This window comes from Fringilla coelebs (genome assembly GCF_963513975.1).
Source record: "Fringilla coelebs genome assembly, chromosome: 4".
Taxonomy (NCBI): Eukaryota; Metazoa; Chordata; class Aves; order Passeriformes; family Fringillidae; genus Fringilla; species Fringilla coelebs.
The window spans coordinates 27033414-27050849 of record NC_140032.1 but is presented as its reverse complement, the minus strand read 5'-3'; the positions used below and the strand labels follow the sequence as shown (position 1 = coordinate 27050849).

Below are 17436 nucleotides of genomic sequence, written 5' to 3'. Positions count from 1 at the left end.
ACAAAACAAAAACAATCAGAAAACAAAACTGCCTTTGAAACTTAGGTGCTCTGAAAATATAGTTCAGAAAAAGGACACTTCCAGCCTTGTAGTTAAATGCTATTATTTTTATCTTTTGTACTTTAAAATCATTGTATTTAAAATACAATGTTAGCTATGAAGTTCTCATTCACTAATTTATATTCTATACTATGCTTTGTCATACTTTTCTGATTACGGATGTAAAAGGAGCTTAAGAAATAAATTCATTCTGGGGAGAAGAAATAATGCTCCCACTTGTGCTCTCTAAGATAACATTTATGAATACTCAGCACAAACACTAATAGCACTAAAATGTAACAGTTTAAGAAAATCAAGCATAGTCTTAATCTAGAAGTGACATGTTAAGATGTTAAGAAGGAAGTCTTAACACTGTCTTCCAACCTTTTTTAGATAGCTAGCAATGGGGAGAAGGAATGCTTCTCCACTGCTTTTTGCCAACTTCAGTGTAATACAGAACTGCTGTTTTTAATGCCCCAATTGTTCTGTCCTGCCCTCCCTCGCCAGAAGTCCCGTGAACGCATCCTGTAAAGGAAAAACAAGGGCTGAGTATTTAGCTGGAAACAGCACTCTCTAGCGGACTTACAGTACTGAGGACTTCTCCCTTTCTGCTTATCTGCCTTGCTAGCTTTCCTAACTTTCAATAAATCGTTTGTTTTGAGCTCCACTTCATCATCTATAATATGAGAACAATATTTACTTGACTTCATGGTGTCACAAAGAGATTAACAGTACAATTAACATAAATATCTACCGAACAATGTAAAGTGTGTTACTGGTGTTGTATTTAATACTGTTGAGTTACAAAATCTGCTGACAGCTATGTTCAGACTGCCCTGCCTTTAACGTCTGGGTATGCCTGCCCCAGAAAGCTTTGGCAGAGGCTTAAGAGAGCAGTTTGCCAAGCGTCCAGAGGAGGAATACAAAAGACCTTTAGAGCAGGCAGCGGAGCAAGAAAAAACACTTCATTGTTAAAATACATTTGCAATAAAAAGTATTATAATTCCTTTAAAAAGCATTTATAAAAGGTTTTGCCTCTAATAAAATGCTTGGCACTGTTTAACTTCAGGTCTACAGGCATAATTAAGGGTTAACAGATAAAAATGTCCTAATACAATATTATGCTGCTCATTATGCTGCCAAGACCTAAAATTCGTCGAAGGAAAGCAGCCAGAAATAGCAAAAAAACCCCAGCTGGACTTAAAAGACTGCTAATTTCCTTGACTTGCCACTGTGTCAACAACACACGTATGGTACATGAGACACTGGCTGTCAGTGTATTCTGATCTAAAGTTTAAACTTAACTTTAAATGTATACTACAAACCAATTATTAATGATAGTACAAACTTTTACAATAAATTTGGGGATACTCCATCACATCTTGAGTAACTCTCATCAAACAGAAGTATTTCTCCCCAGTAACATGAGATAAAACAGTAATTTGACACACCACACATTTTTATATCTTGATTTTCACTAGGAATTATTCACAACACACAAGAAGCTTACTTTCTAGTATGAACTGGTGTTCTGCTTTTACTACATTGAATTAAATTATTTGTCACTCCTGTTATTTCTACATGGATTATTTCAATAATTTCTACAAGAAGGAAGACAATTTAACTCTGATTTTATTTTTAAAACAGGAAGAGAGCTTTGAATAATTACTAGCTTTGGAGACATGAGCCCAGTTTTGGAGATACTTTAAAAACTTAAACCTTCACAGGATAAAGAAAACTAATGCTTTTTGTTTGTGCTTCAAAAAATACTGACTCTTAAACTGTTTCTGTAATGTTAAATGTCTTGCAAGTTCCTAAGATTTAAATAACATTTAGAGACAGGAGAATTACTTGAGGAAAAAGCAAACAAGCATATGACAGAAGGCACTTGAGTGGTTGATCAAATGCAGCTCAAGCAAAGCCAAAGATATGATGGCAGAGGTAGCACTGAATTGTGAAAGGATTTAAGTGCAAGTGGACTAAACCACATTGATATGGTGGAAGAGCACAGAAACAAACCAGACATTCTTGAAGTTATAAGTTATGATATTACTTTACTATGTAACCTTCCTAAAGGGCCCGCAATGGGAAACCCAACTGACAACAAGAGAAGATACATCAAAGCATGAGCTGAGGAATTTGAAAAGGCAGAAGAAGGGCTAGTACCTTAATCAAGACTGCTACTTTTTGCAATGTGTTCCATTTGCACATCTTCCCCTGCAATTTTGACAAAGCTAGGAAATGCACAGAATGTCAAAGAAGACAACAGGTTGGAGATTCAGTGCTATCATCCAAAGCAACTATTAAATAAATATACCTAGTGACTGTATATTGCAGTGATATCAGTACCCTGCTGTGATGTGGAGCTCTCAACGGCCCCAAGTTCTGATTCACAGAGAGCACTGCTAAACACTGACCAGTGATCACACTGCACAACAGGGACTGTGACAGTAGGATGCTGACTAGGAAAACATTTTTCACTAAGAGATGAGCAACAGTGATAAAATGCACTGAGTCTCTACAGATTCAAAAATCCCTATGACACAGACAGCTCTGAGACAGACAATTGCTTTGTGCAGCAAATATTAAAGCTTTTCCTGCAACAGGGATACAAGATACTCTGAATGCACATGGGGAAGATAGGAGTGGACTGTGCTCCTTGGTCTCCATAATCATATAAAGGCAAACTATTTTAATCCTGATGAAGAAGTTAAAATTCAATGTTGGCATGATCAAGGTAACAGTCATCCTTTAGGACTGGTGCTGCAACAACACAAGCATGCCATCATCTCTAAAGCTCAACATGAAACTTGGAAACATTCTTATGTCCCTAACAATATTTGACAGAACAAAAAGTTCTAACAAAAGAGACACTAAAATGAAAAACATTCTACACTGGAGACTATGTAATAGATGCCACATACACACGTTAGTATGTGTTAGTAAGACTGCTTTCCTTATGATACTCTGCATGGCTTTAGTTGTACATCTCAGGTTTTACCTTTTTGCTAAAACACAATTAAATCACTGCTAAAAAAGAAGTCTGTGTAAAGCCAATGTTTATGAATTCTTTTCCAAGAATTCTTGAAAACACAAGCTTCCAATGCATGAAAGCAAACATTTGATAACTGATGAGGATCCTTAGAATGTCAAAAGTACTGCTTGTTACTACATGAACTGCTACAACTTCAAGAAATAGCGAGCCATTACAAAATGTCACTTTGTATATCCATGCTTAAAACTTCGGAACATTTGGGAAAGAGATTTGCTGAATATTTGATCTGTGCTAAACACCACACATCTCAAAAACGGACAAAACTTTCCCCACAATTTCTCCTCTCACCAGCCAGAGTTCAAAGGAACAAGGAGCAAGGCAACAGAATTTAGCTGAAAGGAAAGGCACCAGGATGGCAGACGTACTGAAGGCAGAGGTAGTGGCTGGCAACATGCAAGGTCCTGCATCTGGTGAGGGCAGTCCTCAATGTCGGTACAAACTGGCGATGAACTGATTCAAAGCAACCCTGCAGAGAAGGGCTAGGGGATACTGGTGGGCAAAAACTAAACATGAGCCAGCAGGGTGAGTTTGCAGCCTGGAAAGCCACTTGTATCCTGGCTGCATCAAAAGGAAGAGTGGCCAGCAGCTTGAGGGAGGTGGTTCTTTGTGTGCCCTCGTGAGACCCCACCTGCAGCATTGCATCCAGCTCTTGGGACCCCAGTACAACAAAGATATGTTATAGCAGGTCCAGAGGAGGGCCACGAAAAATTATCAGAGAGCTGGAACATCTCTTGTGTGTTGTTCAGGTTGTTTATCCTGGAGGAGAAAAGGCTCTAGGCACACCTTACTGTGGCTTTTCAATACTGCAAAGGGACTTACAAGAAATAAAGATGGAGAGAGACCTTTTGCCAGGGCCTGTAGTGACAGGACAATGGACTAAGGTTTTACTCTGAGAAATAGTAGGTTTAGATTGGACATAAGAGAGAAATTCTTTATGATGATGGTGGTGGGGCACAGGTTGTCCAGAGAAGTTGTGGATGCCTAACCATTAGAAGTGTTCAAGGCCTGGTTGGACAGGAGTTTGAGCAAACTCATCTAGTGAAAGGTATTCTTGCCCATGGAAGGGAGGCTTGCGATAGATAATCTTTAACGATTCCTTCTAACCCAAATAATTTTATAATTCTATCTACTTTATCTTCTTATTTTCTCCTTTGGGTCAAGAAGCTAAGTAACAGTTCTAAATTCAGCATACATTCTGTGGATGCCCATTTGGTGGCACATGATGAAACTTCTATTTTAGTTCACTCTTATTTCACTTTTATTGAAAAAAACATGAAGTCAAGTTTTCCAGCATCAGATTTTTTTTCCCATAAGAGTAATTAAAAAAAAAAAAAGGAAAAAAAAAAGACAAAAAAAAAGAAGACAGACTTTGCAATAGTATAGCTGAAGGTTATAGTGTCTTAGACAAATGGTTTTTCAAAGGAGAGGTACATCATCAGGTTTTCTGAATAATTGCTCTTAGTAATTAAAATTCTGATGATATGTCAACAGTACTTGTTCTCCTGCTTTTAAATCCTTGAAAAATTCTCCCTGACTTGCAGCCCATATTATGGTATATAATGCTTCAAAATCACAGTTCTGCAAAAGCAGCAGGAAAAGATATCCAGTATAAAAATCAATAAGCAAAACAAAAGTATTTACCAATAGTAGTTAAATTTGCAACAGCATGCATCTATTTACAATGGTCAGCAATGAGCTTTCCTAATGAAATACTGACAGGACCTGTTTAGTCTTCTAGCTAAAATCCTTGTAAGTGTATCAAACAATTTGGTATCATACTGGTCAACATTTCCAAAGCCAGCAAGGTTCCTTACTTACCACTGCCATATGAAAATGCACGAACAGGACGACCATCATAGCCAGAAGAATGTCCACTGTGGAAAATTTATGCAAAACCAGTTTCAGCATGTTAAAGATACATGTTAAAATTCAGCTTTAGCAACAAAGCTACCTCCTTCAATAAAAAGCTACATATAAATATTATATATATTATATACAATCAGAAGCAGCACTCATTCACTGTCAGTACAAAGTAATAAATTTACTTAAACGCATATATGATGTATAAAGTTAGAATTTTTTTCTCAATTAAATCATATGAAGACTTTCTCAGAGATTTGCCATCATTCTCCTGCATCACGTATTTTAACAGAATTTTCAACTTCAAAAGGAACAGATGTGTGCATATTCCTTCAGTGAGATCCAGAGGACTGACAAGAGGCTTGTACCATCCTGAGTTTTGTATATGACCTGGTTTTGGCCTCCAGCAAAATACAAACATTTTTCAAGGACTATGCTGGCCAACCTTCTTCCTCCTTTTATATATTTATATCTATATATACAAATATATGTATGTGCATACATATAAATGCCTATAAAAATGGTATTGAAAAATTCCTAGCCTAACAGGTTAGACCCATTACAACTTAACACTTAGAACAGAATATAAATACAAATTTAAATTCTGTGGAACTCTGGCACTTCTTATAGTGTATGAGGGCCTCAATCTGTGCTCAAATTTTTGTGTACATCTATAAAAAAGGATATATACAGCTGAAAAGTATATAGATCACATAAATAAGCCTTGAGACTACTAAAAAATACTAATAATTACCTTAGGTCTTGGCACTGATTTACTTTCAAAACTGAAATACCAAAACTAATTTGGTATTTCAATACTGTGTCATAACTAAACTAGTAAGTAGCCAAGTAACCTACTCAAAGAATATGCTGAGAGGTAAGACTAGAACTATTTCTGTAAAATAACTGTAAAAATCTGAAACTGTCTCCCCTTTCCCAGACATAAATCCATAAAACAATGGGCAATGCAAGAGTATTATTCATTTATTTCAGTTATAGAATTCTGATAGATTGCTTAGTAAGATTTCAAACAGATAATCACCTGTCGATTGTGGGTATGAGGGAAGGTGGAGGACCGCCAGGTGGTGGTGGAAAACCTGTAACAATAAATTAACTGGGTAAGGAGGAGAGAAAGTAAAAATCTATCAGCCATAAACACATAAAAGAACTAGGCTAAGCATACCATGGCAAACAAATCCCAGAGAGAACAATGAATGTAAATGGGTTTTATTTTGTAAGACTAAGAACTACTTTTCAGCTTCACAAAGGCAAAACATGAAACATATATTATCAGTGCTTCAAATTAAAACTTTATCATTCTTAAAAATATGGTGATATAAAAGCATGGGCAAATTCTAACAACACTTAATAAACAACAATCAAAACTATTTACTGCATAGCTGAGAAAAAAATATTTTAAAGAAAAGAAGGAAATATACATCTAGAAAACTGGCTGATTAGGTCCACTAGTCAACAGCATTTTCATACAATTTCTCTTCTGCCCGGCACCAAAATAACTGAGCCTAGATATGCACATATAGTTTAGTACACATTACCCTTTATCTGTAAAATTGAAAGTTGGTAAGTTGCACATCAGTTAAGTTTTCATCTCTTAACCAAATGTGGAAAAAAATATCTAAGCAAATTTACCTGGTGGTGGCACTGTTATTGGTATACCTAAAAAGACAACAAATATCAGTTATAGTAATAGTTTCTTAGCTGTAGATCGGAAACCAGACTGAGCTTTCACTATATACCATGATCAAGAAGAATGACAACATATTTTCTGTGTTCTCAGGTCAAGATGTCACAATTGATAATGATAAAATTTAATACAAGCCTTGTGAAATCTAGCTTTTGATTTAAATTCCTATTCTTTACGATCTCATTTATTTAGGAGCAAAAATAGTGAAGAGTGACTCTGAGTCTCAAGGCTAGAATTAAATTCATAATTCTAAAATGCTTAGTATACAGAAGGAAAGCAACATCCCATAAACTACATTTGCTTTATCTTACATTCCATTGAAGGAAATGCAATTGACCTCTGACCTTAAACAGCTTGGCACAGGAAACAGTAGGTCCACATGAACAAAGAATTCAGGCAGCAGTAAGCAATACAGATGTCTGAGTCAAAGCTATGACACTGCAGTTCATCATTCATTTGCTACTGGAGGGAAAAAGATTGTTTTTTTCTCTATTTTCTTGTAGCTATCTGAAAAAGGAGCAGCCTTAACAGAAACATGTGCAAGAATTACTCTAACCTGATTTTCAGATCTAGCTAAGCTGTTATGAATCTAATAAAAGCTGAGAAAATTGTTCCCAAATAAATTAGCCAACCTAACAAAATAAACTGCATCAACATATAAACTTACCTTACTGATTATGAAAGGAATGATTACAAGGTAAAAAAAATTTATACACTTTAAAGGTTCTTATCTTCCCATGCTTTGTAAAGAACTACTTTTACCTGAACTGAACACATAACACTGCTATATAATAAACTGGGCTAAAATAATACTGGCAGAAATAGACTACTTCAACATAAAGGCATAAAGCACTTTCAGTTAGCAACAATTCTGCTTCCATTAAAAAGTACGTATGTTTAATCTGACAGCTCATGGCAAAACTTTGGGGAGAGAGAGAACAGAAAACTCCGGCAAGTGTTTTCATCAGTACTGACATAACTGCATAAACATTGACACAGAACAGTACTGGCCATATGACAAAATTTACATATATCTCATTAGTTCAACATTAAAATTAAAAGATCATTGTATGGCAGCAAGATTTTACTAAATCTACATATTTATAATCTCTAGAAATGCCAACTGCTCCCAGACTGCCTTGACAGAAGAACAGAATGAAGGAATATGCAAGCAGAGGAACAGAGATCAATATCAAAGTTCAATAATTGTTGGCGATTTCTCTGCCATTAATTCCTAACAGCATTAATCATATAGGATTAAACACATGGTGAAATATAATTGAGGTTTCTGTCCAATCTGGAAGATTTAAAATCTGATCTCTAAGCCAAAATGCAAATCAGTGAACTTCAACAGCCAAATTTCTGAACTGCATGAGCCATTTTGTCTTCACCAACACGCAAGCTTTCCAATGTGCAGTACAGTTGTTAAGAACACTGAGTACCACACCATAAAATTTTTGACAGTGTAACATTTAAAAGACCAAACACTCCTGATGAAAATTCCTGAAAGAAAAATCAAGATTAAGAACTCAAACTGTTACACAGCCGAAGTGTTTACTATTAATCTTTTTTTGTTAATTGTTCTAATTAATAGATACTTCATGAGCCTAAAACATAGAAATATACATATATAATAAATGTTAAGCGTTGAGGTGATTTATTAGCTCCACCTCACCTTATACTAAAAAATATTTCAATTGCTGCACTAAAATCAGTATATTGTTAGCACTGCAAATGGCACTCAGCACTATCCAGAGAACTGCCTGGAAATCCATCAGCTAACTCCTCTTTACAGAAAGGAAAAAATTTTTATTAAACAATTTATATACTCCTCATTTACAAGTATGTTATCTTGTGCAGAATTAAAAGTAAAAATATCACCACAAGACTAAAAGCCAAATGAAAAATTTCACTTAACAACCATTCAAACAAAATTAAGACAGACTGAATACAACTAATATCTAGAAACCAAATGTCCAAATAATTTTAATGAATTGGTACATGTAGGGTATTACACATAAAAAACCCATGAGCATTCTTTCCCACAAAAATCTTTAAGAACTTTAAAGAGTCATGATTAATGCTTATATAATTTGAAAAGAGAAGCTAATTTACTTGGTGGTATCACAAAGGAAGATAGAATCTATGAGCCAAATTGACAAAAAATCTAAAAAGATCTAAACAAATGTTTCTCCTCATCTTCCTCACTAATACACAAATTTGACACAAAACAATACAAAAAAATCATAAGCTTCAGTTAATGGAAAAGAAATAATTTCTTAACTCTTCACTCCTTTGCCTTCTAAGTGCATGAATTGTAGTGTCACCAGCTAATTACTACTTCTGAGAAAAGACACTGAAATATTTTGTCATTTCTTGCAATAGAGACTACATTGTACCAGTGCAATAATGTGGCTTAGTATCAACTTTGTCATGTACCTACAAAATCATTGTGCTGCCGTAAAGATACATTCAGCATAAACCTAAATACTGACTTGTATGCCAAAAGCAACCCAAATGTCATTAGTGCACCATTTTACCTACCATGCTCAAAACTGCCTTCAGAACATTGCATACCATCCTACTAGCTCAGGGCTGGTAAGCATTTACAGAAAATCAAGTATGTTTTACTAAAGGAAAGCAATGCCACACGTGCTCTGCTTGTGGAGTAAGGAATCAAACGCAAACAACACAGCCAGAGTTTAACAACATACTGTAAATTAGCTAAACTGTGTAGCAGCCCTCAGAAATGTAATATATCTCAACTTGGTTCTCTTGTCATAGGCTAAATTAGGTCAAATTCTCTGTATGAAATGATAAAAAGTACACACTTAGGATGCTGAACCTGAGCTGTCACACCAAACCCTGGTATACATTGCAAAGTTATGCAATGTAAGTTCAGTATTTCAGAGAAATTTCTTTTTTTCTTAAATCACAAATACATGTCATATTTTTAATTACAGATTTAAACCAAAGTACATAAACAAACTTTTAAAGCCTTGGTAACAAGCATCCATGTTTTGCTTCAGATGAAAATTACACCAACGGAGCAATAAACCTAGCAAACAGAAACTAGCACATATTTTGCCACAGCCAGTCATCTCATAGGACTATTTGAGAATTTTCTACATTTGGTGCTCTGAATTGTTCCAGGACTTTTCCTCAAAAAAGATTTGAATCACAAGAGTGAATGAATACAGAACAAGAGATCTAACTTCAAAGCAAGAACCTTTTTCAAAGGCGCTTTTGGAGGATGTTTTATATTTGGAATACTTAAATTTTCTGGCAAGTAGTCCAAGTTTAATATTGGGTAAGTGTAGTTTTTTTACTCCTCCTCCAGTGAACCAAGGAGGGATGGCAGAACCTATTTTTGGAACAGCTTTGATGATAAAGAGCTGGAAACAGCACAATTAAAACACAGGCCTGAGGAAACGAAATCCACAGCTCTTAATCATTATTTTTGAATCTACTTGAAGTACTGAAGGATGCTCCAGAGGACCTTCTGAACAAGCCTGTGTCATAAACCTGACTGTAAACCATGAGACTAAAGCCAAACCTGCTGGCTTGATCTGCAACACATGTGGATTTCCTTCACCTTTAAAATCTCAAGAGGTGAGGGGTTTCAAAAGAACAGTCCAGTACCTGTATGTGACACCCCTGCACCAAGTGCCTCTGGGGTGTCTGTGGGGGTGGCTCTCATGCTTTTGATAATATACAACTTAGAACCTTAGAACCTTTTCTGAATCCAATTACAATTAAAATAATTACTTTCTAAAAAGTTGCAATGCATTACATATATTGTTTTATCATAAAGGTTTAAATGAAGCTTATAACCACAGCAAGCATTATTGTCACATCCATTCCCTTTCTGTCCTTCCCCCTCCCCAGTAAGGAAACCTCACAAATCACCCGAGCACTACTATAATCTCACTTCAAAGACTATTTTTAATATTTATTTTAAAAAAATAAAAAAAAGGCAGAGAATTATTTCATTTTTAAATCTCTTCTCCTCAGTTTTCTATGTGTTGTGATTTTTGTGTATGACCATCACGGAGGAAAGTCAGAGCTTGCCAGGCAGAATGAGTTAAGTTAAAAAAATAGGAGGGGCAACTGAAGAAGCAACTTCTTTGAGGATTTAAACCCTATAAAAGCTCATACTACTTGCACTCAAATAATGTGACTTCTATGCTTCTACATAAGAATAAAGAATATTAACAGACAGACTTTTAAAATATTTCCTCTGCAAACAGAATAGCAAAGAAACTGCTCAGCATGATTTTCAGAACAAGTCAAGCCAAAGAATTCAAGGACCAGGAGAAAATAAGGAAAGTGGCTCCACCTTAAATCAGTCTCTTCTGTAGACAAATGCTTCACTTCCTACTCAAATACACTACAAAGATTCTCCATCTATTTTAATTTCTCACTGACAGTTCTTAGTTTCTTGCCAAATCCTTTTGAACTTACTGTCTTAAAATTAGAAGTACAGGTCACTGTACCACTTGTGCAAATGCCCATGACATTTCTCCCAGTAAACTTCCATACATGCCAAATTTCAGTAAATATCAGTAAATTTCAAAACAGATTAATAATGGGATGAGTTCTCAAAGAGCTTTGATTCCTCTAAGATTCTCAGACACAGAACACTGGAAAAAAACATCAGGGACTAATAAGACTTCTAACTGGAAAGAAGAATATGGAGCAAATGCAATACTTATCAGACTTTTGGGAATTCATACATGCTGTGAGAGAAAAGGGGAATTAGAACTTCTCTTGCTGCCTTGACCTTAGAAATCAGAGAATCCAACTTGTGACACAAATTCATGGTATACCATAATTTTAGAACTACAGTTTGTAGAATAATCTGTTAACATACGCCTCTCAATCGCATTAATAGCTACTGAATTACAGAATACAGCTTCTCACTTCAAACATTTTCAAGAACACAAGAACCAGTAGTTAGTCTTTAAGTAATTATTTACTACTTGGGATTATGCTTACTGAGAAAGTAAAAACAAAAGTTTCTGGGTTTGCCTTGCAGATACACTTAAGTAAAGAGCAGAACATGAAATTCTGAAATTCTGCACAATGCACCTCAAGAATTTGATGTTAACAAATCTCTCATTATTCACATCCTTTATAGTGCAGGATATTTACCTGGTGGGGGAATCAGAGGTGGAGCAGTACTGACAGTTGGAGGGGGTGGGAGGAAAGGAGGTGGTGGAAGGTGAGTAGGTGGAGCTCCTGGAGGGAAAAATGGAGGTGGCTTGGTAAAACTGTCTACTTCAGGATTAGAGCGTTCTGAAAGAACCTGTAAAATATCAAACTCTAGTTACAATTGCTATCTGAAAAGAGTACAAGACAGGTTTCCTCTCCTTCAGTTACTAAAATAGGAAAGTATCACTTCACATCTAAAGACCCATATTCAGATGGTGTAAGTTCTACCTGCACTACACCTATGTTCAGTGTCCCATATTTGCCAAGAACCTTTAAAGGTCTAAGAGCACCTTAAATTTGTATAACAGAAAATATTTAAAAATCAATCTGAAAAGCATAAAAATGACCCAAGAGCATTTATTAAATACTCTGATAGCACATGAAAAATACATGGTAGTGTTTTCAACACCAGCACTACAATCCTTTACTAATTTCACTGTTTAATCTCAACCTAAGTTGGCATGGAAATGTAACTGGAGTACCAAGCAACCCTGATCCTTCAGGAGAGAAATGCATTCTATCTGTATAGATTTAGTTGCTTTCTCAGGATAAGAAAAGTCTAGACTAAAACCATAAAGACTAATCTTGCAATTTTTGGTAAAGTACTAAAATATAATTAAAAACAAGCTACTACCAACTATTTATTCCTTCGCACCTTATTTTTAAAAGACTGCATTTCTCAAACTGCATACAAGGAGGCTTTCACTTCCAGCATTAGTGTCTGACAGGAATAGGGGGACAAATGGGGAGTTCAAATATTTATCTTTTCACTCCATGAACAAAACACAATCCCATGCAGATCTAGCAGAGCCAATGCTGTCTCCTGGACTGTAAATCTGCAATATCACTCATTTCTTTTCAGTAAGAAAAGAAAACCTTTCTCTTTTGAAATTTATCATATATTTCACCTTAATATATTTTAGTAACTGCCAAAACTTTACTCCTGGACTTAAAGTTACTCATGTGTTACTCATTCACATACAATGATGCTTGAGTCAGAAGCTATGGGGAAAGCAGAAATGTCTTTTAGTCAAAAATACAATGCAAAACTGCAGTGTAAAACCTGTATGTTGCTGTTCTCGTTAGCACGCCGTCGTCCTTCCACCCTGCTGATAGTGATGGTCTGTCCAATCACATCTATTGTGCCAGATATCCGCCTGCAACACAGGACAAACAGAATCAACAAGCAGGATCAGAAAAGGGGGAAGAAAGAAAAGGTGAGAGAAGAAAGCTTTATGGATTTCTCTCATTCTAAATGACAAAAGTTCTTTGTTCTGTAGAAAACACAAAAGACTATTTCTGAAGAACATTAAAGGCGATGCACTTGCTGAACTATGCAAGAGTACAGAACTAAACAATGCAGCAAAAAAGACTTCTTTGATAAGCAAAGACAAAAGCTGACTCTACAGAAATCTCCTTCCCCTTCATAAAATATAGTACTTCTGCTCTTCTGTTACCAAAAAACCCCCAAACAAACAAAAAGATAACAAAACTTCAGTAAAAAAAGAATATATTAAGTAGAACTTCTGCAAAAATCTAATGTAAACCAGCTATAAATTATTAATTAGAAGTAATTTCTAAATTGTACAAAACTATAATGAAGGATTCCACGGAAGATCAAACAAAGGTAAGGCAGTAAAAAAAACATTAGCATAAAACATAAGCACTAAAATTCAAAGTATAACCAATCTCTCAAAATCTTCGGTAAATTAACCCTAGGGGAATATACTGACACAAAAGAAGCACTCCAAGTACCAGATCAGAAAATGTAACAAGTATCTGAATGTCGCCTAAAATTAAAGCCTGATGTTTGTGACACAGGAATCACTATTTTGAAGAGAGGAATAATCTAGTATAGTGACCTTTCCTGTTTGCAGCCCTAAAATGCCAGACACCAAGGTTTATAGAAAATGTATAACTCTTATGCAGATATAACAAAATCTATCTGCATAAGAGTTATAAAAACTAGGTTGGACTAAGGCCTTGAGCAACCTGGTCTAGTGGGAGATGTCCCTGCACATGGCAGGGGAGGTTGGGGTAAATGATCCTTAAGGTCCATTCCAACATCTTAACATTCTACGGTCCTAACTGCCCGGCAGGCCACTGTTGATTTCTAAAAGAGGTTAAAAAGTAGGATTCACCTAGGTCAACTTTGTTAGAAAATGAGGTATAAAACTACAGTGCTAATGGTTAAGAGAAACAAAGGTACAAAATCTGTGCCTCAGCTATAAGAGACACAGATTTCCACCCGTGGTTTCACCTATAAGGAAAACCACTGTAGATAAAACTGATCATTTTTACGAAAAGCATGATATAGAACAGTAAAAGACTGAAAAAAAACCTTCCTGAAATTTCCACAGAAACAAATCCATAGAAAGAAAAAAAAATATTTCTACTTTCAGAAGTTCTTGTCTTTTTTGCATCTAGTGCACTACTAACCACACAAATACAAATATTAGGGAGAACAACTGTAAATTGGAATTATAGGCTCAGAGTTCTGCCAGACTGATAACTTGGACTCCACTTGCTCAGATACCTAGACGCCAATGCAACTGAAAAAGACACAGCGGACACTAGAGCATGAAGTAACAGTCAGATCTCTGAGAGATAATCTGAAGTTTCATAGCAGACTGCATACTGAGGATGATACAAATACCTGCCCTCTGAGCTTTTCAGTATCTGAGTTTAGAGCTTCCTCCTAGATGCTAAAGTAAGCTTATTAAGCACAACAGTTTAGAGTTTAAAAAAAAAAAAAACCAGCACAATGGTACAAGAGTCCGAGAACATACCTTCAATTAAAGAGTGTATACTACACAGCAATATATACTACACAATGATAACAAAAGTTTAAGAAATTCTCTGGTCTTCTAATACCCCATGCTAGAAGTTAGATTGTTCCAATTATCAACATCTGCATTTCTAAACTTCCCCATTGGTCTTGAGTGGCCTTCCAGCACTGCTACACTGGATTATTATTTTGCTTTAAGTAACTGAATTGAGAACATAGGTTTTAACAACCGTTTTATAATATCTATGTTCTCACCATCTCAGTCTTCATTGACAGTGCATTTGGTTTGAGAGTTCTAATACACTTGTTCTCCCCCATTACTGGAATCCTCTCAATTATCTAAGCCATATTCTAGAAAACTCATTTTACCTAGCTTTAGTCCTTGTGTATAACAGATGACACATTTCTACAGCACCAAGTCCCTGCCTGGCTCACGCCACTGATTTACAGGGCTTCCCCTTGGGAGCGATGTACACAGCAGAATTAAGACTTGTCCTGTTGGCACACTGCCAGCAACTCTTAGAATCAGCACTGAAAACACACACAATGTCACCAATGCAAGAGTATGGGGCATTAAAGCAATATATGCCCCAACCATATTTAAATAATATTAATTCTAGCTTGGGAAGCAGCCCAAACACACCACTGCAATATCAAATGAAGCAAACCCAGACAACCAATTAGTTGGTTCCTAAACATCAATTTTACTGAAATAAACAGTTTCACTTATTTTTTTTAGATTCTGAAGCGTATACTTGTGTTCACTCAATCTCAGTGAGATTATATTATTTAAATAATGCTGTATAGTGTTATGTCCACTGTTCTTCCCAACAACTGCCAGAATATTATTTTTCATAATGATGGATTTTGCCATCGTACCTGGAACTTGACAAATTCTCTATTTCCAAGATTGCAATAATGATTTCATTGAGAATTTCACTAAAAGAGCTTGAAATTGAACAAGAGAAAGCATAGATTCATTTGCAAGCGAAGCAGCAGATAACACCTCCAACCACATGTTAAGTCACACACACATTAAGTCACAGCTGGCACAAGGAGAAACTTCCACGACTCCCTAGACATTATCTAGAATCACGATAAGTAGCAGGCAAGACTCAGTTTCTGTCTCAGTGCTGTAAGCAAAGAAAGAGAAGGGCTTGGTCTGTCCCCTACGTGATCAAGGCACCTGGGATACAGATGCATTCCCAATGGATCCTCTGAAACATAAAACGGCAATCCACACGTGTGGGATGCACATGAACCCACAGCAGAGTTCATACAAAGTGTAGCTTGAAAGGAACATTCCAGCAACTCTGAGTTATCTCACTCTAATTAGAGAATGGTTATTTATGAGCTATTTGCACTAGGAATATCACTTCCATGGAGATTAATTCAGGAAGATAATTCAATCTCATTTGGCAAGCTCAGCTTAAGATTCTACAGAGCAAAGAGAAAGAGGGGGGTAAAAAAGGAGAAAAAAAGAAGGCAAACCCAGTTACTTTTCCAAGTTCATAGCTTCAAAAATCCTTATCCTTACCACAGATAAAATGAATAAGCTGCTTTTTGGAACACTGCATATGACTCTTCAGAATCAGACTAACTATGGGATGCCACATTTGTTCAGTGGACTTAGAGTATAGCCTAAAATGTATGGGATTATAATATGCTTCAATATTTCTTCTTTCTTATTTTGCTTATGTATTTCATGTTTTATTTTCCTCCTCCTAAAACAGCCTCAACTTTGCTGAGCTCACCACTAACTGATATGAGTAAGAACCAAGCAGACTTACTAAAGAAACCATTTGTATAAAACCCCACTTTTTTTCAAAATAACACCTGAGTTTCCATCACTTAGTCTTGCAAGGCTGAACTGGTATTTTTCATGGAAATGAAAGATCAGAAATCCATTTTCTATAAAAAATCTCTTTACAAAAAGCCATAAGCACAGATAAAGCTGACAAATAGCCCACTACACTGATGGGCTAATTTCTCTGGAAATCTTCCAGCAATTTCTCAACAAGGCTATTGCAATTGCCACATGGCATAAAGGCAATTATTTTAAATTACTGAAGAGCTACATTGCTGAAAATTTTCTGCCTACCTAAAATAAACTCTTTAGTTAAAGAAAGAGATTAGTCCAACCCCATAAAACACTGTCTGGTTATACAGAGGTTAAAACAGGCACTTAGAAAATGGTAGATGCACTATGGATAAGTCATTAAAGTACAAATATACACACAGTTAATATATATTCTCATATACTCCATATATATACTCATTGAGCTACTCAGACTTCTGAGCATACAGTTTTCTTTCAAAATCTCTTCTGACCACTTGGCAGAAATACCTTTTTTCACAGAATAATATATTTTAAGCGAGTGTATCCATGGAAGCAGTTATTAAATAAGGGAAGATGTCAGTTGTCATTGTAACAACTTCCAATTACAGTATTCACAGTAAATACATACAAAACAACCTATTCTACCCACTGGAATGCACAAGTGATACAATTGTCAAAGTGAAATGCCACAAAGTGATACATCAAAATAAATGTCACAAAGTGACACAGTTATCACAACTGCAAATTTTACAATTTCACAACCAAATAATCTACACAATGCATTTTTTCTACAACTTTCAACTTGACTACATTTTAATATTCTGGTCGTTAATTACTTCCAAAAGTAGTTTAGAGGTTTTCTGTCCACCACAGAGATGAACAAGGAATTGAAATCTTGTAACAAAACCTATGCTAGATACAGATCTGGAATCCTT

At 35.8% G+C, this 17436-nt stretch overlaps 1 protein-coding gene across 3 annotated transcripts in view; it reads right to left on the bottom strand.

Annotated features, from left to right (window-relative positions):
* FIP1L1 (factor interacting with PAPOLA and CPSF1) overlaps window positions 1-17436 on the bottom strand; it is a 37617-nt gene that overhangs the window by 5958 nt on the left and 14223 nt on the right. For all 3 annotated transcript variants that reach the window (XM_084205276.1, XM_084205274.1, XM_084205275.1), the window contains 5 exons: window positions 12937-13030; window positions 11814-11967; window positions 6605-6631; window positions 5997-6051; window positions 4913-4968 (listed from right to left, as the gene is read on the bottom strand). In XM_084205276.1, coding sequence (XP_084061402.1) covers window positions 4913-4968; window positions 5997-6051; window positions 6605-6631; window positions 11814-11967; window positions 12937-13030 — 386 coding nt within the window. The remainder of the gene's footprint in view (window positions 1-4912; window positions 4969-5996; window positions 6052-6604; window positions 6632-11813; window positions 11968-12936; window positions 13031-17436) is intronic.